Here is a 22500-nt window from a genome sequence, read left to right as displayed (position 1 = left end):
TCCTGGAGTGTAATAACCTCCCCTTATATGGCTCCTGGAGTGTAATAACCTCCCCTTATATGGCTCCTGGAGTGTAATAAAGTCCCCTTATATGGCTCCTGGAGTGTAATAACCCCCCCCCCCCCCCCCCCTTTATATGGCTCCCGGAGTGTAATAACCTCCCCTTATATGGCTCCTGGAGTGTAATAACCTCCTCTTATATGGCTCCTGGAGTGTAATAACCTCGCCTTATATTGCTCCTGGAGTGTAATAACCTCGCCTTATATGGCTCCTGTAGTGTAATCACCTCTTTTATTACGCTCCTGCAGTCTATTCTCCTCTCTTATTACGCTCCTGTAGTCTACTCTCCCCTCTTATTATGCTCCTGTAGTCTACTCTCCCCTCTTATTATGCTCTTGTAATGTATTTTCTCCTCTTATTACACTCCTGTAGTGTAGTCGCCCCTCTTACTACACTCCTGTAGTGTAATCTCCCCTCTTATTACACTCCTGTAGTGTAATCACCCTTTTATTACACTTCTGTAATGTATTCTCCCCTCTTATTGCGCTCCTGCAGTCTACTCTCCCCTCTTATTGCACTCCTGATGTAGTGTAATCACCCCTCTTATTACACTCCTGTAGTGTAATCAGTGTAATAACCCTTTTATTACGCTCATGTAAAGTATTCTCCCCTCTTATTACTCTCCTGCAGTCTACTCTTCCCTCTTATTACGCTCCTGCAGTCTACTCTCCCCTCTTATTACACTCCTGATGTAGTGTAATCACCCCTCTTATTACACTCCTGTAGTGTAATCAGTGTAATAACCCTTTTATTACGCTCATGTAAAGTATTCTCCCCTCTTATTACGCTCCTGCAGTCTACTCTTCCCTCTTATTACGCTCCTGCAGTCTACTCTCCCCTCTTATTACACTCCTGTAATGTACTCTCCCCTCTTATTACACTCTTGTTGTAGTGTAATCACCCCTTTTATTACACTCCTGTAATGTACTCTCCCCTCTTATTACACTCCTGTAGTGTAATCAGTGTAATCACCCCTTTTATTACACTCCTGTAATGTATTCTCCCCTCTTATTACACTCCTGTTGTAGTCTACTCTCCCCTCTTACTACACTCCTGTAATGTACTCTCCCGTCTTATTACGCTCCTGCAGTGTAATCACGTTACTTTTCTGTTCTCAGTAACTTCGTAGTGACGTGTGGAAGTGATCGGCGTCTGAAGTTTTGGGATCTTCGCCGTCTGCAGGCGCCAGTGAACAATATCAGGCGTTTCCAGGGCACAGAGCTGGCGTGGCTGCTGCCGTACTGCGGGGTGGCGGTGGCGCAGGATAACTGCTACGCCTCGTGAGTGTCCCGTGCACACAGCTGCCAGGTGCAGCACATCACAGCTGCCAGGTGCAGCACATCACAGCTGCCAGGTGCAGCACATCACAGCTGCCAGGTGCAGCACATCACAGCTGCCAGGTGCAGCACATCACAGCTGCCAGGTGCAGCACATCACAGCTGCCAGGTGCAGCACATCACAGCTGCCAGGTGCAGCACATCACAGCTGCCAGGTGCAGCACATCACAGCTGCCAGGTGCAGCACATCACAGCTGCCAGGTGCAGCACATCACAGGTGCAGCACATCACAGCTACCAGGTGCAGCACATCACAGCTGCCAGGTGCAGCACATCACAGCTGCCAGGTGCAGCACATCACAGCTACCAGGTGCAGCACATCACAGCTGCCTGGTGCAGCACATCACAGCTGCCAGGTGCAGCACATCACAGCTGCCAGGTGCAGCACATAACAGCCTCACATGTTCCCTGTCCTCCGCAGACACTGCCTGTGCGGCATCCACTACGTAGACTCCGGATTCCTGGGCTACAAGCCGTACTTTGCTATGCCGCGCAAGGGGACGGTGTGGGTAAGCGCTGTGCATCACCCAGGGATCTCCAGGGGCCCCTTGCTAAATGGTTCATTACATGTGATATAGGGGGCCCTCTCTGAATGGTGCATTACATGTAATATAGGGGCCCCTCTCTGAATGGTGCATTACATGTGATATAGGGGCCCCTCTCTGAATGGTGCATTACATGTGATATAGGGGCCCCTCTCTGAATGGTGCATTACATGTTATATAGGGGCCCCTCTCTGAATGGTGCATTACATGTGATATAGGGGCCCCTCTCTGAATGGTGCATTACATGTGATATAGGGGCCCCTCTCTGAATGGTGCATTACATGTGATATAGGGGCCCCTCTCTGAATGTTCATTCATTATATGTGATATAGGGGCCCCTCTCTGAATGTTCATTCATTATATGTGATATAGGGGCCCCTCTCTGAATGGTGCATTACATGTGATATAGGGGCCCCTCTCTGAATGGTGCATTACATGTGATATAGGGGCCCCTCTCTGAATGTTCATTCATTATATGTGATATAGGGGCCCCTCTCTGAATGTTCATTCATTATATGTGATATAGGGGCCCCTCTCTGAATGGTGCATTACATGTGATATAGGGGCCCCTCTCTGAATGGTTCATTACATGTGATATAGGGGCCCCTCTCTGAATGGTGCATTACATGTGATATAGGGGCCCCTCTCTGAATGGTGCATTACATGTGATATAGGGGCCCCTCTCTGAATGGTGCATTACATGTGATATAGGGGCCCCTCTCTGAATGGTGCATTACATGTGATATAGGGGCCCCTCTCTGAATGGTGCATTACATGTGATATAGGGGCCCCTCTCTGAATGGTGCATTACATGTGATATAGGGGCCCCTCTCTGAATGGTGCATTACATGTGATATAGGGGCCCCTCTCTGAATGGTGCATTACATGTGATATAGGGGCCCCTCTCTGAATGGTGCATTACATGTGATATAGGGGCCCCTCTCTGAATGGTGCATTACATGTGATATAGGGGCCCCTCTCTGAATGGTGCATTACATGTGATATAGGGGCCCCTCTCTGAATGGTGCATTACATGTGATATAGGGGCCCCTCTCTGAATGGTTCATTCATTACATGTGATATAGGGGCCCCTCTCTGAATGGTGCATTACATGTGATATAGGGGCCCCTCTCTGAATGGTGCATTACATGTGATATAGGGGCCCCTCTCTGAATGGTGCCTGTGGGAGGTCTTTGGCCTCTCTTATGGAGGTCGGCCCTCGGGTGCATAATATCGTTGTGCCTCTTGCTTCGGCTCACTCTCTTCTCTCTACAGAGCGTCTCTGGCTCAGATTGGCTCAGCTCCGTCACATCCGGTGACTCTGCCGGGGAGGTCGTGGTCGTCATGTTCCCCAACCTAAACGGGCTCTCTGTTAACACGAAGCGACCATCAGAGCGCAGATTTGTGAGTATGGACAGAGTTATGTTGTGTTTGTGATCCGGGCCCGTGTGCTTGTTTGCGTCCCATGAGCCGGGCCCGTGTGCTTGCGTGCGTCCCATGAGCCGGGCCCGTGTGCTTGCATGTGTCCCATGAATCTTGTGTCCCGTGAACCGTGCCCGCATGCATCATATGAGTGGGGCGAGACCATTATTCTGTATTTGTAGGCGCCTTTGTAGGATTTTTCTTGCTCTCCTCTTCGCAGCCGGTCTATAAGGTGGACTTCCTGTCCTGTGTGCCCTTGTCTGGGAAGGTCCCTGATCCTGGTGACAAAGTGCTGGACGAACCCCTGTCTGAGAGTTATCACTGGGAACATTTCAAGCCAAAGTCATTCCGAGCAGCGTGCGGTCGCTTCAGTCTGGTGTTTCAGGACATGGATCTGGTAGGTTCCCTCAGTAGACTGTCCTGGGTTTTTTTTTGGGGGGGAACACTCTTCAGCTGTTTCCTCTGCACAGTGTTTGGCCTATGAATAATCCATCTACAGTCATGTGACCTCATGTGGTTGGCTCTTATCTCTGGAGTTCCCGAGCCTCGCCCTGCCGGGCAGAGGAGTTCCCGAGCCTCGCCCTGCCGGGCAGAGGAGTTCCCGAGCCTCGCCCTGGCGGGCAGAGGAGTTCTCGACCCTCGCCTTGGCGGGCAGAGGAGGTCCCGAGCCTCGCCCTGACGGGCAGAGGAGTTCCCGAGCCTTGCCCTGGCGGGCAGAAGAGTTCCAGAGCCTCGCCCTCGCGGGCAGAGGAGTTCCCGAGCCTCGCACTGCCGGGAGGAGGTCTTTGTGAGCCACTCCTTGCAAATAGGAGGTTTTCCTAAACATTGTTTTGCCGTGGGGCCTACATGAGCCTCGCCTTACTGGGAGGAGGACATCGCGAGCCTTGCCCTGCCAGGAGGAGGATTTTGTGAGCCTCGCCCTGCCGAGAAGAGGACATTGTGAACCTCGCTCTGCCGGGAGGAGGACCTAGTGCGCCTCGCCCTTCCGGGAAGAGGACTTTGTGGGCCTTGCTCTGCTGGGTGGAGGACTTTGTGGGCCTTGCCCTGCCGGGAGGAGGACTTTGTGGGTCTTGCCCTGCTAGGTGGAGGACTTTGTGAGCCTCCCCCTGCAAAGAGGAGGTATTCCTAAACATCGTCCTCCGTGGGGACTTCATGAGCCTTTCCCTACAGGGAGGAGGACTTTGTGAGGCTCGCCCTGCCAGGAGGAGGACCTAGTGAGCCTCGCCCTCCTGTGAAGAGGACTTTGTGGGCCTTGCCCTGCCAGGAGGAGGACCTAGTGAGCCTCGCCCTCCTGTGAAGAGGACTTTGTGAGCCTTGCCTTGCTGGGAGGAGGACTTTGTGAGCCTCGCCCCGCCGGGGAGAGGACTTTGTGGCCTTGCCCTGCCGGGAGGAGGACTTTGTGAGCCACGCCCTGCCGGGAGGCAGACTTTGTGGGCATTGCCCTGCCGTGAGGAGGACTTTGTGAGCCTTGCCCTGCCGGGTGGAGGACTTTGTGAGCCTATCCCTGCAAAGAGGAGGTATTCCTAAACATCGTCCTGCCGTGGAGACTTCATGAGCCTTGCACTACAGGGAGGAGGACTTTGTGAGCCTCGCCCTACTGGGAAGAGGACTTTGTGGGCTTTGCCCTGCCGGGAGGAGAACTTTGTGAGCCTCGCCCTGCCGTGAGGAGGACTTTGTGAGCCTCGCCCTGCCGGGAGGAGGACTTTGTGGACCTTGCCCTGCCGGGCGGAGGACTTTGTGAGCCTCTCCCTGCAAAAGAGGAGGTATTCCTAAACATCGTCCTGCCGTGGGGACTTCATGAGCCTTGTCCTATAGGGAGGAGGACTTTGTTAGCCTCACCCTGCCGGGAGCAGGACTTTATAAACCTTGTACTGACGGGAGAAGGACTTTGTGAGCCTCGCTTTAGCCCCTACAGAGGCTGTCCCAGGCATCCATCTGTTGTGCACAACGTCCAGTGAACTGTAAGGTTCACGCTGTGTACAGTGTGATCCTTTCACGTGTGACCCGGGGTCCGGAAATTATAGGGCTGCCGCACTGTTTTTTCGTTGCTGAGTCATGATCCGTATACTGAGGACTTGAGAGCATCACCCCCACTGTCCCTGTATACGAAACATGGGAAAAACAAGAAGAAAAGTTTGGCAGGGGGTAGTCAGATAGAGGTAGGTTCTCGGGGAGTGGCAGCCCTGATTGCTAGACCACAGAAATCCTGGACTGAAACTATCGTAAACACAGAAATACCAACAGGTTCGAAACTTGTGATCGCTCCATTTATCAGCATCATTCTCTCATTGTTCCCGTCATCCAATGATTTATGTCTTTAATTGGAGCCACAACACTGGGAAGAGGATGTGCCCCCCACATCCACCTCCAGGGTCTCTGGTGTCCTCCATGGACATTAACATGGAGACCTAGATAAAACCATTCACGCTCTTCTTGGATTTCTTCAAGATATTAGAGGTGTCTGTGGGAATTTTTGACCCTTCATCCAGAAGAGCAATTGTGGCAGACCCTGATGTTGGGGGGAGGCCGGTCTCACAGTCTCCATAATGTTGGATGAGGTTGGGATGCAGGCTCTGTGCTGGCGCTGATGTTTCCCCCATGTCTGTATGGACCTCGTGCACTGGTCACAGTCATGGGGTGCAGATAAGGGTCTTCCCTAAACTGTTCCCACAAAGCTGAAGCTACAATTATCCACAATGTCTTGTGCTGAAGATTTCCTTTCACTGGAGCTGAGGGTCCGAGGTTGCTCAGTGATAGCAGCACATAGCATTGTCCTCCTCCACCATCTATATAGCAGCACAATGCTGTCAGGCAGGTAACAAACCCTCAGCAGTGTGAATAGGACCAGATCTGCACACACAGTGTAGGGGTTCAGCCCGGGACCCACTGCTGTAGGTAACTGCCTTCTCCTTGATACAGACCAACTTCCACAATCTGGGAAGCCGGGAGCCAGTGAAGAATATGCAAGCCAACGAGCTGAAGGGCGACCTAAACATGGAGCGTGTGCAGCTGGAGGCCATACAAAAGGTGAGGAGCCCCACGGCTTATATATAGGGCGAAGATCACCCCAGTTCGTTATATAGAGTGAGACCCACCACGACATAATATAAATATATATATATATACAGTACAGAGCAAAAGTTTGGACACACCTTCTCATTTAAAGATCTTTCTGTATTTCCATGACTATGAAAATTGTACATTCACACTGAAGGCATCAAAACTATGAATTCACACATGTGGAATTATATACTTAACAAAAAAGTGTGAAACAACTGAAATTATGTCTTATATTCTAGGTTCTTCAAAGTAGCCACCTTTTGCTTTGATGACTGCTTTGCACACTCTTGGCATTCTCTTGATGAGCTTCCAGAGGTAGTCACCGGGAATGGTTTTCACTTCACAGGTGTGCCTGTCAGGTTTAATAAGTGGGATTTCTTGCCTTATAAATGGGGTTGGGACCATCAGTTGTGTTGTGCAGAAGTCTGGTGGATACACAGCTGATAGTCCTACTGAATAGACTGTTAGCTGCTTTTTCCTTGCCATAATACAAATTCTAAGTAAAGAAAAACGAGTGGCCATCATTACTTTAAGAAATGAAGGTCAGTCAGTCCGAAAAATTGTGAATTCTTTGAAAATGTCCCCAAGTGCAGTGGCAAAAACCATCAAGCGCTACAAAGAAACTGGCTCACATGAGGACCGCCCCAGGAAAGGAAGACCAAGAGTCACCTCTGCTTCTGAGGATAAGTTTATCCGAGTCACCAGCCTCAGAAATCGCAGGTTAACAGCAGCTCAGATTAGAGACCAGGTCAATGCCACACAGAGTTCTAGCAGCAGACACATCTCTACAACAACTGTTAAGAGGAGACTTTGTGCAGCAGGCCTTCATGGTAAAATAGCTGCTAGGAAACCACTGCTAAGGACAGGCAACAAGCAGAAGAGACTTGTTTGGGCTAAAGAACACAAGGAATGGACATTAGACCAGTGGAAATCTGTGCTTTGGTCTGATGAGTCCAAATTTGAGATCTTTGGTTCCAACCACCGTGTCTTTGTGCGATGCAGAAAAGGTGAACGGATGGACTCTACATGCCTGGTTCCCACCGTGAAGCATGGAGGAGGAGGTGTGATGGTGTGGGGGGGCTTGGCTGGTGACACTGTTGGGGATTTATTCAAAATTGAAGGCATCTTGCAGCGGCATGCTATTCCATCTGCTTTGCGTTTAGTTGGACCATCATTTATTTTTCAACAGGACAATGACCCCAAACACACCTCCAGGCTGTGTAAGGGCTATTTGACCAAGAAGGAGAGTGATGGGGTGCTACGCCTGATGACCTGGCCTCCACAGTCACCAGACCTGAACCCAATCGAGATGGTTTGGGGTGAGCTGGACCGCAGAGTGAAGGCAAAAGGGCCAACAAGTGCTAAGCATCTCTGGGAACTCCTTCAAGATTGTTGGAAAACCATTCCCGGTGACTACCTCTTGAAGCTCATCAAGAGAATGCCAAGAGTGTGCAAAGCAGTCATCAAAGCAAAAGGTGGCTACTTTGGAGAACCTAGAATATAAGACATAATTTCAGTTGTTTCACACTTTTTTGTTAAGTATATAATTCCACATGTGATAATTCATAGTTTTGATGCCTTCAGTGTGAATGTACAATTTTCATAGTCATGAAAATACAGAAAAATCTTTAAATGAGAAGGTGTGTCCAAACTTTTGGTCTGTACTGTGTATGTGTATATATATATATATATATATATATATATATATATATATATATATATATATATATATATATATATATATATATATATATATATATATATATATATACACAGCTCATACAGGGGCTTCTCACAGAATTAGAATATCATCAAAAAGGGAATTTCTTTCAGTTCTTCAACACAAAAAGTGAATCTCATATATTCTATAGAGTCATTACACACAGAGTGATCTATTTCACGTGTTTATTTCTGTTAATGTTGATGATTATGGCTTACAGCCAATGAAAACCCAAAACTCATTATCTCAGTAAATTAGAATACTTTATAACACCAACTTGGAAAATGACTGTAAAATCCGAAATGTTGTCCTACTGAAATGTATGTTCAGTAAATGCCCTCAGTACTTGGTCAGGGCTACTTGTGCATCAATTACTGCATCAATGCGGCGTGGCATGGAGGCGATCAGCCTGTGGCACTGCTGAGGGGTTATGGAAGCCCAGGTTGCTTTGATAGTAACCTTCAGCTTGTCTGCCTTGTTGGGTCTGGTGTCTCATCTTCCTCTTTTGAACAAACCTTATGCAAACAAACATCACAATAATAAAAGATGTAGCAATCTTGTGATGCTAGGGGACATAAAGTAGAAAAGTCGCACATAACATGGGCAACAAAGAAAAAACAACGACAAAAAATTCCAATATAATCAATGATAGTAAATTAATTATTTTATTAAAGTGACCAGGTACAGAGGAACAGGGGGAGGGAGAAAGAGAGAGGAAGATGTACCCTCTCACACATGTCAAAGTAAGACAGCCCACAGAAACCAATTATATATCACAAAAGGCTATATAGGTATAGACTATGATAGAATAACCATTACAATTATTGCACATTAACCCCATATGGCCATAAAAGAAAAATCACGGCACCCTTCATATACTGAATAAGGCCATAGCCACAAGGGCTATTATAGTTACCAGTGGGACCGGAGGTCTGACTGTGGGCGTCCTTCCCGACGCGCGTTTCGGCGGTGCAGCCTTTCTCAAGGGATAACAGTGAAGGGAAGAGTGCGTGTATAAAAAGCCCCCCTAACCAATCAAAATCGAGCGTGTACTGCATAGATATACAAAGACAAAGGTGTCCGACCTATCTTACTAACTACTTCCGGTGTACCGTAATCCTATGACCGCTCCCTGTGACGCATGCAGTGCCATGGCAACGGAGCACCACAGCGGCGGCGGCGTCAAACACCACGTGGAGTCATGTCATGTGACAGTAGTCATGGTGCAGAGAGACGCCGCAAGCCGACGAGGGAGCCGGAGCCAGGGCACGCATGCGTACTACGGTACAGCAGATGAGGTAAACACCGGAAAGGATTATCAAATGCACCCTATAGCCGCAAGCACCCAGTACAGAAGAATATCATGGGGGAGCAAACAATATATATAAAATATACATATATGCTGCATACATGTCATACAATTAAAGGAATAACTATTAATACAACCACCATAACAACAATATCAGTACAAAATTAAGGCATGTTATGCAACAATTATAGGTAACCAAAATACATGGTAACATTTAAACATATGTATATATAAGAAAAAAATCCCAGCAAAAATCAATCTCCACTATGATGTTGCTGCTTCATATATCCACGGAATTTTTCGGATGCAGATGGTATTTAAAACGGCATTTCAGGGTCATCAAACACCAGTGTAGTTATAAAACGGATGAAGAGATATTATAGATTCATCCTAAGCAGTGTCAGTATAGAGGGGCTAGGGAAACTGAATAAAAACAAGGGATTAAAATCACAGTAAGAAACTCATGCACACACACACATCCTCAAAGCATCAGCTGATTTTAAAGGAATGGTACAAAACTTATATTTTCGTTTAACCCTTTCGGGTGGACCGTGTCCAATACCCAGATCCATCTGGTCTCTTTTTGTGCGAGTCTCATACTAACTTTACCACCACGAACCCCTGGATCAATACTGTCAATCCCTCTCACTCTGAGTGTGGCACTATCACAATTGTGATATAGTTTAAAATGGCGGGGCAGGGTACGAAGTGTGGATATGTCGTCATGGTCGGCGGCCGCCTCAATACCAAGTACATGCTCACGTACGCGTATTTTTAATTGCCGCGTCGTGAGCCCTATATAAATGAGGTTGCAAGGACATATAGCGAAATAAACCACATTACGGGTATTGCATGTGATATGCTTCCTAATCTCATATGTCCGTGCACCTGAAGAATTGGTAAATGTATCAATGGAATCAATATTGGGACAGGCGACACACCGACCACAAGGAACACATCCACACCTAGGACCCCTGCCATCAATAAAGCTCAGTTTAGGATCCATTTGATAATGGCTCCTAACTAAGCAGTCTTTAAGGTTTTTAGACCGCCGTATAGTCACACTCGGAGTTTCAGGGAGGATTTTCTGGAGGATTGAGTCTGTTCGAAGTATAGGCCAGGCTTTCTCGAGACACTGTTTCATACGAGAGAACTGGGCATGGTAGTTTGTGATAAAACGTATATTATTGGTCTTATTTCTTTGTTGTACATCGCGGGGATACAGTAAAGACTGTCTCGTTGTATATTTGGCCCTGTGATAGGCCCGTTTAATGGCCCGCCTACCATACCCCCTCTCGGAAAATCTATTACATAAGTCTCTGGCCTTGACCTCAAAATCTTCGTTGTTAGAACAGATCCTTCGCAAGCGAAGGAACTGGCCGATAGGGACTGAATTGACCATATATTTGGGGTGTGATGACGAGGCGTGCAGTAAACTGTTGGTAGAGGTCTCCTTTCTATATATAGTAGTTTGCAACATATTATCCACGTCTTTCCATACTGTAACATCCAAAAAGTTGATTGAATCTGTGCCACTTTGATATGTGACAAATATGTTTTTATCATTAGAATTAAGAATATTAATGAAATCCTGTAACAATTCCAAGGTACCCTGCCAGATCAAGAAAATATCGTCGATGTACCGCATCCAAATGGGGATGCGGTCCATCGACGAATGATCTGACAGGGCAAGGTCCCTCTCCCACAGCCCCAGGAACAGATTTGCGTATGCCGGGGCAAAAGAAGCACCCATAGCGGTGCCCTGGAGCTGTAGGAAGAAGGACCCCTTGAAAACAAAAAAATTATGAGTTAAAGAAAATTCCAAGAGTTCAAGGAGAAGGCAGAAGGCATGGAGGCGATCAGCCTGTGGCGCTGCTGAGGGGTTATGGAAGCCCAGGTTGCTTTGATAGTAACCTTCAGCTTGTCTGCCTTGTTGGGTCTGGTGTCTCATCTTCCTCTTGACAATACTCCATAGATTCTCTATAGGGTTAAGGTCAGGCGAGTTTGCTGCCAATCAAGCCCAGTGATACTGTTGTTTTTACACCAGGTATTGGCACTTTTGGCAGTGTGGACAGGGGCCAAGTCCTGCTGGAGAATGACATTTCCATCTCCAAAAAGCTTGTCGGCAGAGGGAAGCATGAAGTGCTGTACAATGTCCTGGTAGACGGCTGCGCTGACTTTGGTCTTGATAAAACACAGTGGACCTACACCAGCAGATGACATGGCTCCCCAAACCATCACTGATAGTGGAGACTTCACACCAGACCTCCAGCAGCTTGGATTGTGGTCTCTCCACTCTTCCTCCAATCTCTGGGACCTTGATTTCCGAATGAAATGCTAAATTTACTTTCCTTGTGGAGTGTGTCAGTGACGCCTTCCGGACATCTGTCAGTCAGCAGTCTTCCCCATGATTGTGGATCTCCTGAAACAGACTACCGGACCTTTATAAACGCTTAGGAGCCTTTACAGGTGTTATTTGTTAATGATTGTAATTTACTGAGATAATGACTTTTGGATTTTCATTGGCTGTAAGCCATAATCATCAACATTAACAGAAATAAACACGTGAAATAGATCACTGTGTAATGACTATAGAATATATGAGATTCACTTTTTGTATTGAAGAACTGAAATAAATTCACTTTCTTTCTTACAGTTATAACCAGAAGTTTCCGGCCACTATATATATAAAGACACATCTGCAGGTTTTTCTCAATATCTGACATGAAAATATAATAAACTCTTCCCGTTTTAGGACAATTAGGATTACCATAATTATTAATATTTGCCAAATGCCAGAATAATAAGAGACAGAGAATGTTTTAAGGCATTTTTATTACTTACTGCAAAGTCAGAAGTTTCCATCCATTTCATTAGTATTTGGTCCCATTGCCCTTACACTGAATGACTTGGGTTAGACGTTTGGGATCTCCTTCCACGAGCTTCTCACAATACACTGTGTGCAGAATTATTCGGCAAGTTTATATTTTGATCCCATGATACTTTTTATACATGTTGTCCTACTCCGAGCTGTTCAGGCTGAGAGCCAACTACCAATTAAGTAAATCCGGTGATGTCATCTCTGTAATGAGGAGGGGTGTTGTCTAATGACATCAGAATCCTATATAACCTGTGCTTAATTATTAGGCAACTTCCTTTTCTTTGGCAAAATGGGTCAGAAGAGAGATTTGACGGCTCTGAAAAGTCCAAAATTGTGAGATGTCTTGCAGAGGGAGGCAGCAGTGTTGAAATTGCCAAACTTTTGAAGCGTGATCACCGAACAATGAAGCGTTTCATGGCAAATAGCCAACAGGGTCGCAAGAAGCGTGTTGGGCAAAAAAGGCGCAAAATAACTGCCCATGAATTGAGGAAAATCAAGCGTGAAGCTGCCAAGATGCCATTTGCCGTGGTAAAGAACAAGACGTGCACTCTCGCTTGTGGTGGTGCAGACTGAACGTGGAGGAATCCTCCATGGTATAGTCCCGAGCATAAACAGTCGCACTCAAAAAAGTATCTTCAGAGTTTTTAGCCAAACAAGTGGTTTTTTATGTTGAAGAAACACCAACAAATTATATAGAAAAATTCACCAGGTTTGCCATTTGCCACTAGTTTTGCCATATTTCAGAGCTGCAACGTTACTGGAGTAACAAAAAGCACAAGGTGTGCGATACTCAGGGACATGGCCAAGGTAAGGAAGGCTGAAAAACGACCACCTGTGAACAAGAAACATAAGATAAAACGTCAAGACTGGGCCAAGAAATATCTTACGACTGACTTCTCAAAGATTTTATGGACTGATGAAATGAGAGTGACTCTTGATGGGCCAGAGGCGGATCAGTAAAGGCCAGAGAGCTCCACTCCGACTCAGACGCCACAAGGTGGAGGTGGGGGACTGGTATGGGCTGGGATCATCAAAGATGAACTTGTGGGACCTTTTCGGGTTGAGGATAGAGTGAAGCTCAACTCCCAGACCTACTGCCAGTTTCTGGAAGACAACTTCTTCAAGCAGTGGTAGAAGTCGGAATCGTTCAAGGAAAACTTGATTTTCATGCAGGACAATGCTCCATCACATGCCTCCAACTACTCCACAGCGTGGCTGGCCAGTAAAGGTCTCAAAGAAGGAAAAATAATGACATGGCCCCTTGTTCACCTGATCTGAACCCCATAGAGAACCTGTGGTCCCTCATAAATGTGAGATCTACAGGGAGGGAAAAACAGTCCACCTCTCGGAGCAGTGTCTGGAGGCTGTGGTGGCTGCTGCACGTAATGTTGGTCGTAACCAGATCAAGCAACTGACAGAATCTATGGATGGAGGCTGCCGAGTGTCATCATAAAGAAGGGGCTATACTGGTCACTCATTTTGGGGTTTTGTTTTTGCATTTCAGAAATGTTTATTTCTAAATTTTGCGCAGTTATATTGGTTTACCTGGTGAAAATAAACAAGTGAGATGGGAATATATTTGGTTTTTATTAAGTTGCCTAATAATTCTGCACAATAATAGTTACCTGCCCAAACAGATATCCTCCTAAGATAGCCAAATCTAAAAAAAAAAAAACCAACTCCAACTTCCAAAAATATTAAGCTTTGATATTTGAGTCTTTGGGGTTGAGTGAGAACATAGTTGTTGATCAATAATAAAAATAATCTTCTAAAATACAACTTGCTTTATTAGTGTGCAAAATATCAGGAGGCAATGGTGACAACACAGTCACCCAACAAATATCATAAAAACAAGTAGCACACAAAGACACTAGGACAAAGCAGCAACTGACCCAAAAGAATATATAATATTTGGGAACTATGAATATACCTAACAACATAGGGGTACATTATTTCTGAACCAACAGGGTTAGAAAGTCTGATATCACAGTGGCACACTGAAGAACCACCAGATGTCATAAAGAACAGTGTCTCAATACAGCAAACCAGCTAGTGCAACATTAGTATAGGATCAGACTTAGAAATAAATAAACAGAACACAATGGATTAATACATCACCCTAAAGGTCCGATGTTAGACGGCTGCAGAGTCCCAGTGTCCGCCCCGACGCGCGTTTCGGAACCCTTCGTCAGGGGGCGCATCCTGTTGGTTCAGAAATAATGTACCCCTATGTTGTTAGGTATATTCATAGTTCCCAAATATTATATATTCTTTTGGGTCAGTTGCTGCTTTGTCCTAGTGTCTTTGTGTGCTACTTGTTTTTATGATATTTGTTGGGTGACTGTGTTGTCACCATTGCCTCCTGATATTTTGCACACTAATAAAGCAATTTTTACTCTAAAGACATATAGTTATCTTCTTTTGGATTTATTTCCTCGTTCTTTGTTCTTGTGCTTCTTATGATAACTGTCTTTAATCCAATAATAGTGCAAAAATTAATTATCACTGGGAAATTTCACTTAATTAATATATGAATTATTATTTTCCCAGATGCTATACTATATATATTTTTTGCTGCTGGCTACCTCCTTCTTTTCTAAAATACAACTTGCCTAATAATTCTGTACAAAGTGTAGTTGGTCGGAATTTGGGCCCCATTCCCCCTGACAACACTGGTGTAACTGATCCAGGTTTATAGGTCGCGTTGCTCACATCGGCCTTTTCATCTTTGCCCATAAATTTTCAATAGGATTGAGATTAGTGCTTTGTGATGGCCGCTCCAAACATTGACTTTGTTTTCCTTAAGCCACTCTGTTACCATTTTAGCAGTATGCTTCAGGTCATTGTCCATTTAGAAGACCCATTTCTGCCAAAGCTTTCACTTCCTGGCTGATGTCTTGAGATGTTGCTTCAGTATTTCCACATAATCTTTTTTTCTCATGATGATGTTTTGTGAAGTGCACCAGTCCCTCCTTCAGCAAAAAAAATGACAACATGATGCTGCCACCATCGTGTTTCACAGTTGGGATGGTGTTCTTAGGCTTTCAAGCTTCTCCCTTTTTCCTCCAAACGTAATGATGGTCATTTTACCCCAAAAGTTCGATTTTAGTTTCCTCAAACCACAGGACATGTCTCCAAAAATTAAGGTTTCTGTTCCTGTGTGCATTAGCAAACATTAACCCTTTCACGACATGCGCCGTACATCCCCCTTTGATGTGCGCTCCGGCGGTGAGCCCACATCAAAGTCGCGACATGTCAGCTGTTTTGTACAGCTGACATGTGCGCGCAATAGCGGCGGGTGAAATCGCTATTCACCCGCCGCTATTAACCTGTTAAATGCCGCTGTCAAACGCAGACAGCGGCATTTAACTAAAGGTTCCGGCCGGGCGGCCGGAAATGACGTCATCGCCGACCCCTGTCACATGATTGGGGGTCGGCGATGTGTCAGGATGGTAACCATAGAGGTCCTTGAGACCTCTATGGTTACTGATGCCGGCCTGCTGTGAGCGCCCCCCTGTGGTCGGCGCTCATAGCAAGCCTGCAATTCAGCTAGATAGGAGCGATCTGATGATCGCTGCTATGTAGCTGAGCCGATCGGGTTGTGCCTGCTTCTAGCCTCCCATGGAGGCTATTGAAGCATGGCACAGGTAAAAAAAAAATGTTTTTAAAAATATGAAAAAATGTAAAAAACATAAGTTTAAATCACCCCCCTTTCGCCCCATCCTAAATAAAACTATAAAAAAAAAAAAAAAACTACACGTATTTGGTATCGCCGCGTTCAGAATCGCCCGATCTATCAATAAAAAAAAAGCATTAACCTGACCGCTAAACGGCGTAGCGAGAAAAAAATTCGAAACGCCAGAATTACTTTTTATTTGGTCGCCGCGACATTGCATTAAAATGCAATAACGGGCGATCAAAAGAACGTATCTGCACAAAAGTGATATTATTAAAAACGCCAGCTCGGCACGCAAAAAATAAGCCCTCACCCGACCCCAGATCACGAAAAATGGAGACACTTCGGGTATCGGAAAATGGCACTTTTTTTTTTTTTTTTTTTAAGCAAAGTTTTGAATTTTTTTTCACCACTTGGATAAAAAATAACCTAGACATGTTAGGTGTCTATGAACTCGTAATGACCTGGAGAATCATAATGGCAGCTCAGTTTTAGCATTTAGTGAACCTAGCAAAAAAGCCAAACAAAAAACAAGTGTGGGATTGCACTTTTTTTGCAATTTCACCGCACTTGGAATTTTTTCCCCGTTTTCTAGTAAAAGACATGGTAAAACCAATGGTGTCGTTCAAAAGTACAACTCGTCCCACAAAAAATAAGCCCTCACATGACCATATTGACGGAAAAATAAAAAAGTTATGGCTCTGGGAAGGAGGGGAGTGAAAAACGAAAATGCAAAAACGAAAAAGGGCCGCGACTTGAAGGGGTTAATCTGGCTTTTTGTGTTTCTTTTGGAGTAATGTCTTCTTCCTGGCAGAGTGGCCTTTCAGCCCATGATATAGCACTCATTTCACGTGGATAATACCAGCTTCCGCTATAATCTTCACAAGGTCTTTGGTTTTAGTCCTTGGGTTGATATGCACATGTCCGACCAAAGCAAATTCATCTCTGGGACACAGAACCCATCTCCTTCCTGAGCGGTATGATGGCTGGACATTTCCATCCTGATTGTACTTGCGTATATTTGTTTGTACAGATGAACAAGGTACCTTCAGGTATCTTGAAATTGTACCCAAGGATGAGCCAGACTTGTGCAAGTCCACAATTCTCTTCCTGATATGTTGGCTGATTTCTTTAGACTTTCCCATGATGTTACACAAAAAAGCAGTGTGTTTCAGGTGTGCATTAAAATACAACCACAGGTGTGTCTCTAATTAACTCAGATGTTGACAGAAAAAGAAGAAGCTTCCAAACACATGACATCATCATATGAGCAGTCCAGAATTGTGTAGAGGCATAGTCATCTCATCTTTAGTGGATGGAAACTTTTGACTTTGCAGTAAGTTATAAAAATACCTTAGGACATTCACTCTCTCTCATTATTCTGGCATTTGGCAAATATTAATAATGATGGTAATCCTAATTGTCCTAAACGGGAAAGGTTTATTCTGATTTCATGTCAGAGATTGAGAAAAACCTGCAGATGTCTCTTTATATACAGTGGATGGAAACTCCTGGTTTCAACTGTATCTATAATGAGGACCACCGCAGCTCGTGTCTATACAGGGTGAGGAGGACCACCATAGCTCATATATAGGGTGAGGACCACTGCAGCTCGTATATAGGGTGAGGACCACCACAGCTCGTATATAAGGTGAGGACCACCATAGCTCGTGTCTATATAGGGTGAGGACCACTGCAGCTCATGTCTATATAGGGTGAGGACCACTGCAGCTAGTGTCTATATAGGGTGAGGACCACCGCAGCTCATGTCTATATAGGGTGAGGACCACCATAGCTCGTGTCTATATAGGGTGAGGACCACTGCAGCTCGTATATAAGGTGAGGACCACCGCAGCTCGTGTCTATATAGGGTGAGGACCACCACAGCTCCTGTCTATATAGGGTGAGGACCACCGCAGCTCATTTCTATATAGGGTGAGGACCACCACAGCTCGTATATAAGGTGAGGACCACCATAGCTCGTGTCTATATAGGGTGAGGACCACTGCAGCTCGTATATAGGGTGAGGACCACAGCAGCTCGTATATAGGGTGAGGACCACCACAGCTCGAATATAAGGTGAGGACCACCATAGCTTGTGTCTATATAGGGTGAGGACCACTGCAGCTCGTATATAGGGTGAGGACCACCACAGCTCGTATATAAGGTGAGGACCACCGCAGCTCGTGTCTATATAAGGTGAGGACCACCACAGCTCGTATATAAGGTGAGGACCACCATAGCTTGTGTCTATATAGGGTGAGGACCACTGCAGCTCGTATGTAGGGTGAGGACCACCACAGCTCGTATATAAGGTGAGGACCGCCACAGCTCGTGTCTATATAGGGTGAAGACCACCACAGCTAGTGTCTATATAGGATGAGGACCACCACAGCTCCTGTTTATATAGGATGAGGACCACTGCAGCTCCTGTCTATATAGGGTGAGGACCACCGCAGCTCATGTCTATATAGGGTCTGTATAGGGTGAGGACCGCTGCAGCTCATGTCTATATAGGGTGAGGACCACTGCAGCTCATGTCTATATAGGGTGAGGACCACCGCAGCTCATGTCTATATAGGATGAGGACCACCGTAGCTCATGTCTATATAGGGTGAGGACCACCGCAGCTCATGTCTATATAGGGTGAGGACCACCGCAGCTCATGTCTATATAGGATGAGGACCACCACAGCTCCTGTCTATATGGTGAGGACCACTGCAGCTCCTGTCTATATAGGGTGAGGACCACCGCAGCTAGTGTCTATATAGGGTGAAGACCACCACAGCTAGTGTCTATATAGGATGAGGACCACCACAGCTCCTGTTTATATAGGATGAGGACCACCACAGCTCCTGTTTATATAGGGTGAGGACCACCACAGCTCCTGTCTATATGGTGAGGACCACTGCAGCTCCTGTCTATATAGGGTGAGGACCACCGCAGCTAGTGTCTATATAGGGTGAGGACCACCACAGCTCCTGTCTATATAGGGTGAGGACCACCACAGCTCATGTCTATATAGGATGAAGACCACAGCTAGTACACAGGGTGAGGATACTTGCAGCTAGTATTTAGGCTTGGACCCCCTGCATTTGCACATGTGTAGGATGAGGACCCCCCACATCCACTCACGAAGGGGGTGAGCAGCTCCTTCCCCCGGAGCTTGTAGGGAGCAATGAGAGCAGCGGTCTGTGGAGACCCCGGTGACTACTCAGTTCCCAGTATCCATTTTTGACCCATTTTGTCATCTTTAGGTCCGGTTCAACCCCAACTTGGATGCGTACCCGTGGATTGTGTCTGGGGGTCACTCCGGCCTGGTAAGGGTTCACTGCGTTCAAGGTTTGCTGACGTCGGTCGGGCAGAAGATGATCCAGGAGAAGATCGCCAGGTTTCAGGCCAAGTGTGAAGTGGCAGAGACAGCCAGAGAGTTGGAGTACAGCTCGGAGGTCCAGCATTGTGTAGTGCAGATCGAGCCTGTGGGGGATGGGACAGATGTCTCGTAGTGACACCCGGAGAACCTTCACCCTTGTTTTCAGCTCTTTTGTTTTTTAAAAATGTCCACATCACTTCTGGTTTTAGTTTGTTTTTAAGAGTTTTTGCTTTTTTATCTCCTGTCATGCCCAGACGGACATCTATATAGCACTTGACACTGCCCAGGCCCCATATTGGCAGGATTATTGTACCACAGGACAAAGCAAAGTCTTGGTGATCTGCTCTGTCCCGCACAGATCTGGGCAGTACAGACGGAGCCATGTCGCCTCCTCATCGCTCACATTGAGCTGCTCCGGAGGCCTCCTGTCTGTTTAATAATAAAATCCTATTTTTCCATTAAGTTTTTTTTAAGTGTTGTATCCATGTAACAGATGGACAGGCCCGTGGCTGTCCGTGTGAGAGGTGGGAGTCCGGCCCGTGACTGTCCGTGTGAGAGGTGGGAGTCCGGCCCGTCACTATCTGTGTGAGAGGTGGGAGTCCGGCCCGTGACTGTCCGTGTGAGAGGTGGGAGTCCGGCCCGTGACTGTCCGTGTGAGAGGTGGGAGTCCGGCCCGTCACTATCTGTGTGAGAGGTGGGAGTCCGGCCCGTGACTGTCCGTGTGAGAGGTGGGAGTCCGGCCCGTGACTGTCCGTGTGAGAGGTGGGAGTCCGGCCCGTCACTATCTGTGTGAGAGGTGGGAGTCCGGCCCGTGACTATCCGTGTGAGAGGTGGGAGTCCGGCCCGTCACTGTGTGAGAGGTGGGAGTCCGGCCCGTGACTGTCCGTGTCTGTCCGTGTGAGAGGTGGGAGTCCGGCCCGTCACTATCTGTGTGAGAGGTGGGAGTCCGGCCCGTGACTGTCCGTGTGAGAGGTGGGAGTCCGGCCTGTTGTGAATTTGGATTCTGGGCTCCCCCGGTGGCCGCTTGTGGAATTGGACTTGTCATCCTCTTTCCTGTTTCACCTGGTTCCATCAGTAGTGGGTGTCGCTATTTAAGCTCATTTCTCTGGTGGTTTCTTGCCGGTCAACAATGTTATCTGATGCCTCTCAGTGCTTGTTCCTGCTTCTAGACAACTACTAGATAAGTTGGACTTTTGTCCATGTTTTGTTTTGCCCATTTGTTCCAGTTCACAGCTGAAGTTTTGTTACTGTGTCTGGAAAGCTCTCGTTGATCAGGGATTGCTACTCTGGCGTTATGAGTTAATGCCAGAGTTTAAGGTAATCTCTGGATGGTGTTTTGTTAGTGTTTTTCTGCTGACCATGAAAGTATACTATCTGTCTTCTGCTATCTAGTAAGCGGACCTCAAATTTGCTAAGACTATTTTCCTGCTGCGTTTGTTGTTTCATCTGAACTCACCGTCATTATATGTGGGGGGCTACTGTCTTCTTTGGAATATTTCTCTAGAGGTGAGCCAGGTCTTATATTTCCCTCTGCTAGCTATTTAGGTCTTAGGCCAGAGCTGGGCATCTAGCGATAAATAGGAAATGCTACCTGGCTATTTCTAGTTGCGCGGCAGGCTTAGTTCATGGTCAGTATAGTTCCATCTTCCGAGAGCTTGTCCCTCTATAGGCTTGCTATGATCTCTGCCTGCAGAGATCATGACAGTTTGACCGGCCAATAAAGTGTTAAAGACCCAGGTTGAGAAAGGAGAGTTATAAGAAGTCTGCTGGAATTTTTTTTTTTTTTTTTTTTTTTTCCTCCAGTCTGCCTTGCTGCAGTCTTTTTTCTCTCTCTCCTCCTAATCTCTGTATGCTCTGTGTGCACCTGACAATAATGGATCTCCAGAGTGTAACTGCGGGTTTGAATAATCTCATCACGAAAGTACAAAATTTACAAGATTTTGTGGTACATGCTCCGGTATCTGAGCCGAGAATTCCTTTGCCGGAGTTCTTCACAGGGAATAGAGCTAGCTTCCAGAATTTCCGAAATAATTGTAAGCTTTATTTGTCCCTGAAGTCTCGTTCAGCTGGAGACCCTGCTCAGCAGGTTAGGATTGTGATTTCCTTGCTCAGGGGTGACCCTCAAGATTGGGCCTTCTCATTGCCAGCAGGGGATCCTGCGTTACGCGATGTGGATGCGTTTTTTCTGGCCTTGGGCTTGCTTTATGAGGAACCTCATTTGGAACTTCAGGCAGAAAAAACTTTGATGGCACTATCTCAGGGGCAAGACGAAGCTGAAGTTTTCTGCCAAAAATTCCGTAAATGGTCTGTGCTTACTCAGTGGAATGAGTGCGCCTTGGCGGCAACTTTCAGAGAAGGTCTCTCTGATGCCGTTAAGGATGTTATGGTGGGGTTCCCTTTGCCTGCAGGTCTGAATGAGTCCATGACAATGGCTATTCAGATTGATAGGCGTCTGCGGGAGCGCAAACCGGTGCACCATCTGGCGGTGTCTATGGAAAAGACGCCAGAAAGTATGCAGTGTGATAGAATTCTGTCCAGGAGCGAGCGACAGAATTTTAGACGGAAGAATGGATTGTGTTTCTATTGTGGGGATTCTACTCATGTTATATCAGCATGCTCTAGGCGTACAAAGAAGCTTGATAAGTCTGTTTCCATTGGCACCATTCAGTCTAAGTTTATTTTGTCTGTAACCCTGATTTGCTCTTTGTCATCCATTGCCACGGACGCCTATGTTGACTCTGGCGCCGCTCTGAGTCTTATGGATTGGTCCTTTGCCAATCGTTGTGGTTTTGATTTAGAGCCTTTGGAGACTCTTATTCCTCTGAAGGGGATTGACTCCACCCCATTGGCTAATAATAAACCACAATACTGGACACAAGTAACCATGCGTATCAATCCGGATCACCAGGAGATTATTCGTTTCCTGGTGCTGTATAATTTACATGACGATTTGGTACTGGGATTGCCATGGTTGCAGTCTCACAACCCAGTCTTGGACTGGAGAGCAATGTCTGTGTTGAGCTGGGGATGTAAGGGTATTCATGGGGACGTACCTTTGGTTTCTATTTCGTCGTCCATTCCCTCTGAAGTCCCTGAGTTCCTCTCTGATTATCAAGAC

General features: G+C 46.4%; 1 protein-coding gene across 3 annotated transcripts in view; it reads left to right on the top strand.

Annotated features, from left to right (window-relative positions):
* GTF3C2 (general transcription factor IIIC subunit 2) overlaps window positions 1-19840 on the top strand; it is a 160944-nt gene extending 141104 nt beyond the window's left edge. For all 3 annotated transcript variants that reach the window (XM_077291968.1, XM_077291969.1, XM_077291967.1), the window contains exons 15-20: window positions 1179-1340; window positions 1818-1905; window positions 3217-3345; window positions 3584-3760; window positions 6283-6390; window positions 19267-19840. In XM_077291968.1, the coding sequence (XP_077148083.1) occupies window positions 1179-1340; window positions 1818-1905; window positions 3217-3345; window positions 3584-3760; window positions 6283-6390; window positions 19267-19515 (913 nt within the window). In that variant the 3' untranslated portion in view covers window positions 19516-19840. The remainder of the gene's footprint in view (window positions 1-1178; window positions 1341-1817; window positions 1906-3216; window positions 3346-3583; window positions 3761-6282; window positions 6391-19266) is intronic.
* Window positions 19841-22500: the final 2660 nt, after the last annotated feature.

This window comes from Ranitomeya variabilis, chromosome 2 (assembly GCF_051348905.1).
Source record: "Ranitomeya variabilis isolate aRanVar5 chromosome 2, aRanVar5.hap1, whole genome shotgun sequence".
In the NCBI taxonomy this organism is placed as follows: Eukaryota; Metazoa; Chordata; class Amphibia; order Anura; family Dendrobatidae; genus Ranitomeya; species Ranitomeya variabilis.
This window is presented reverse-complemented; position numbering and strand designations above follow the sequence as displayed.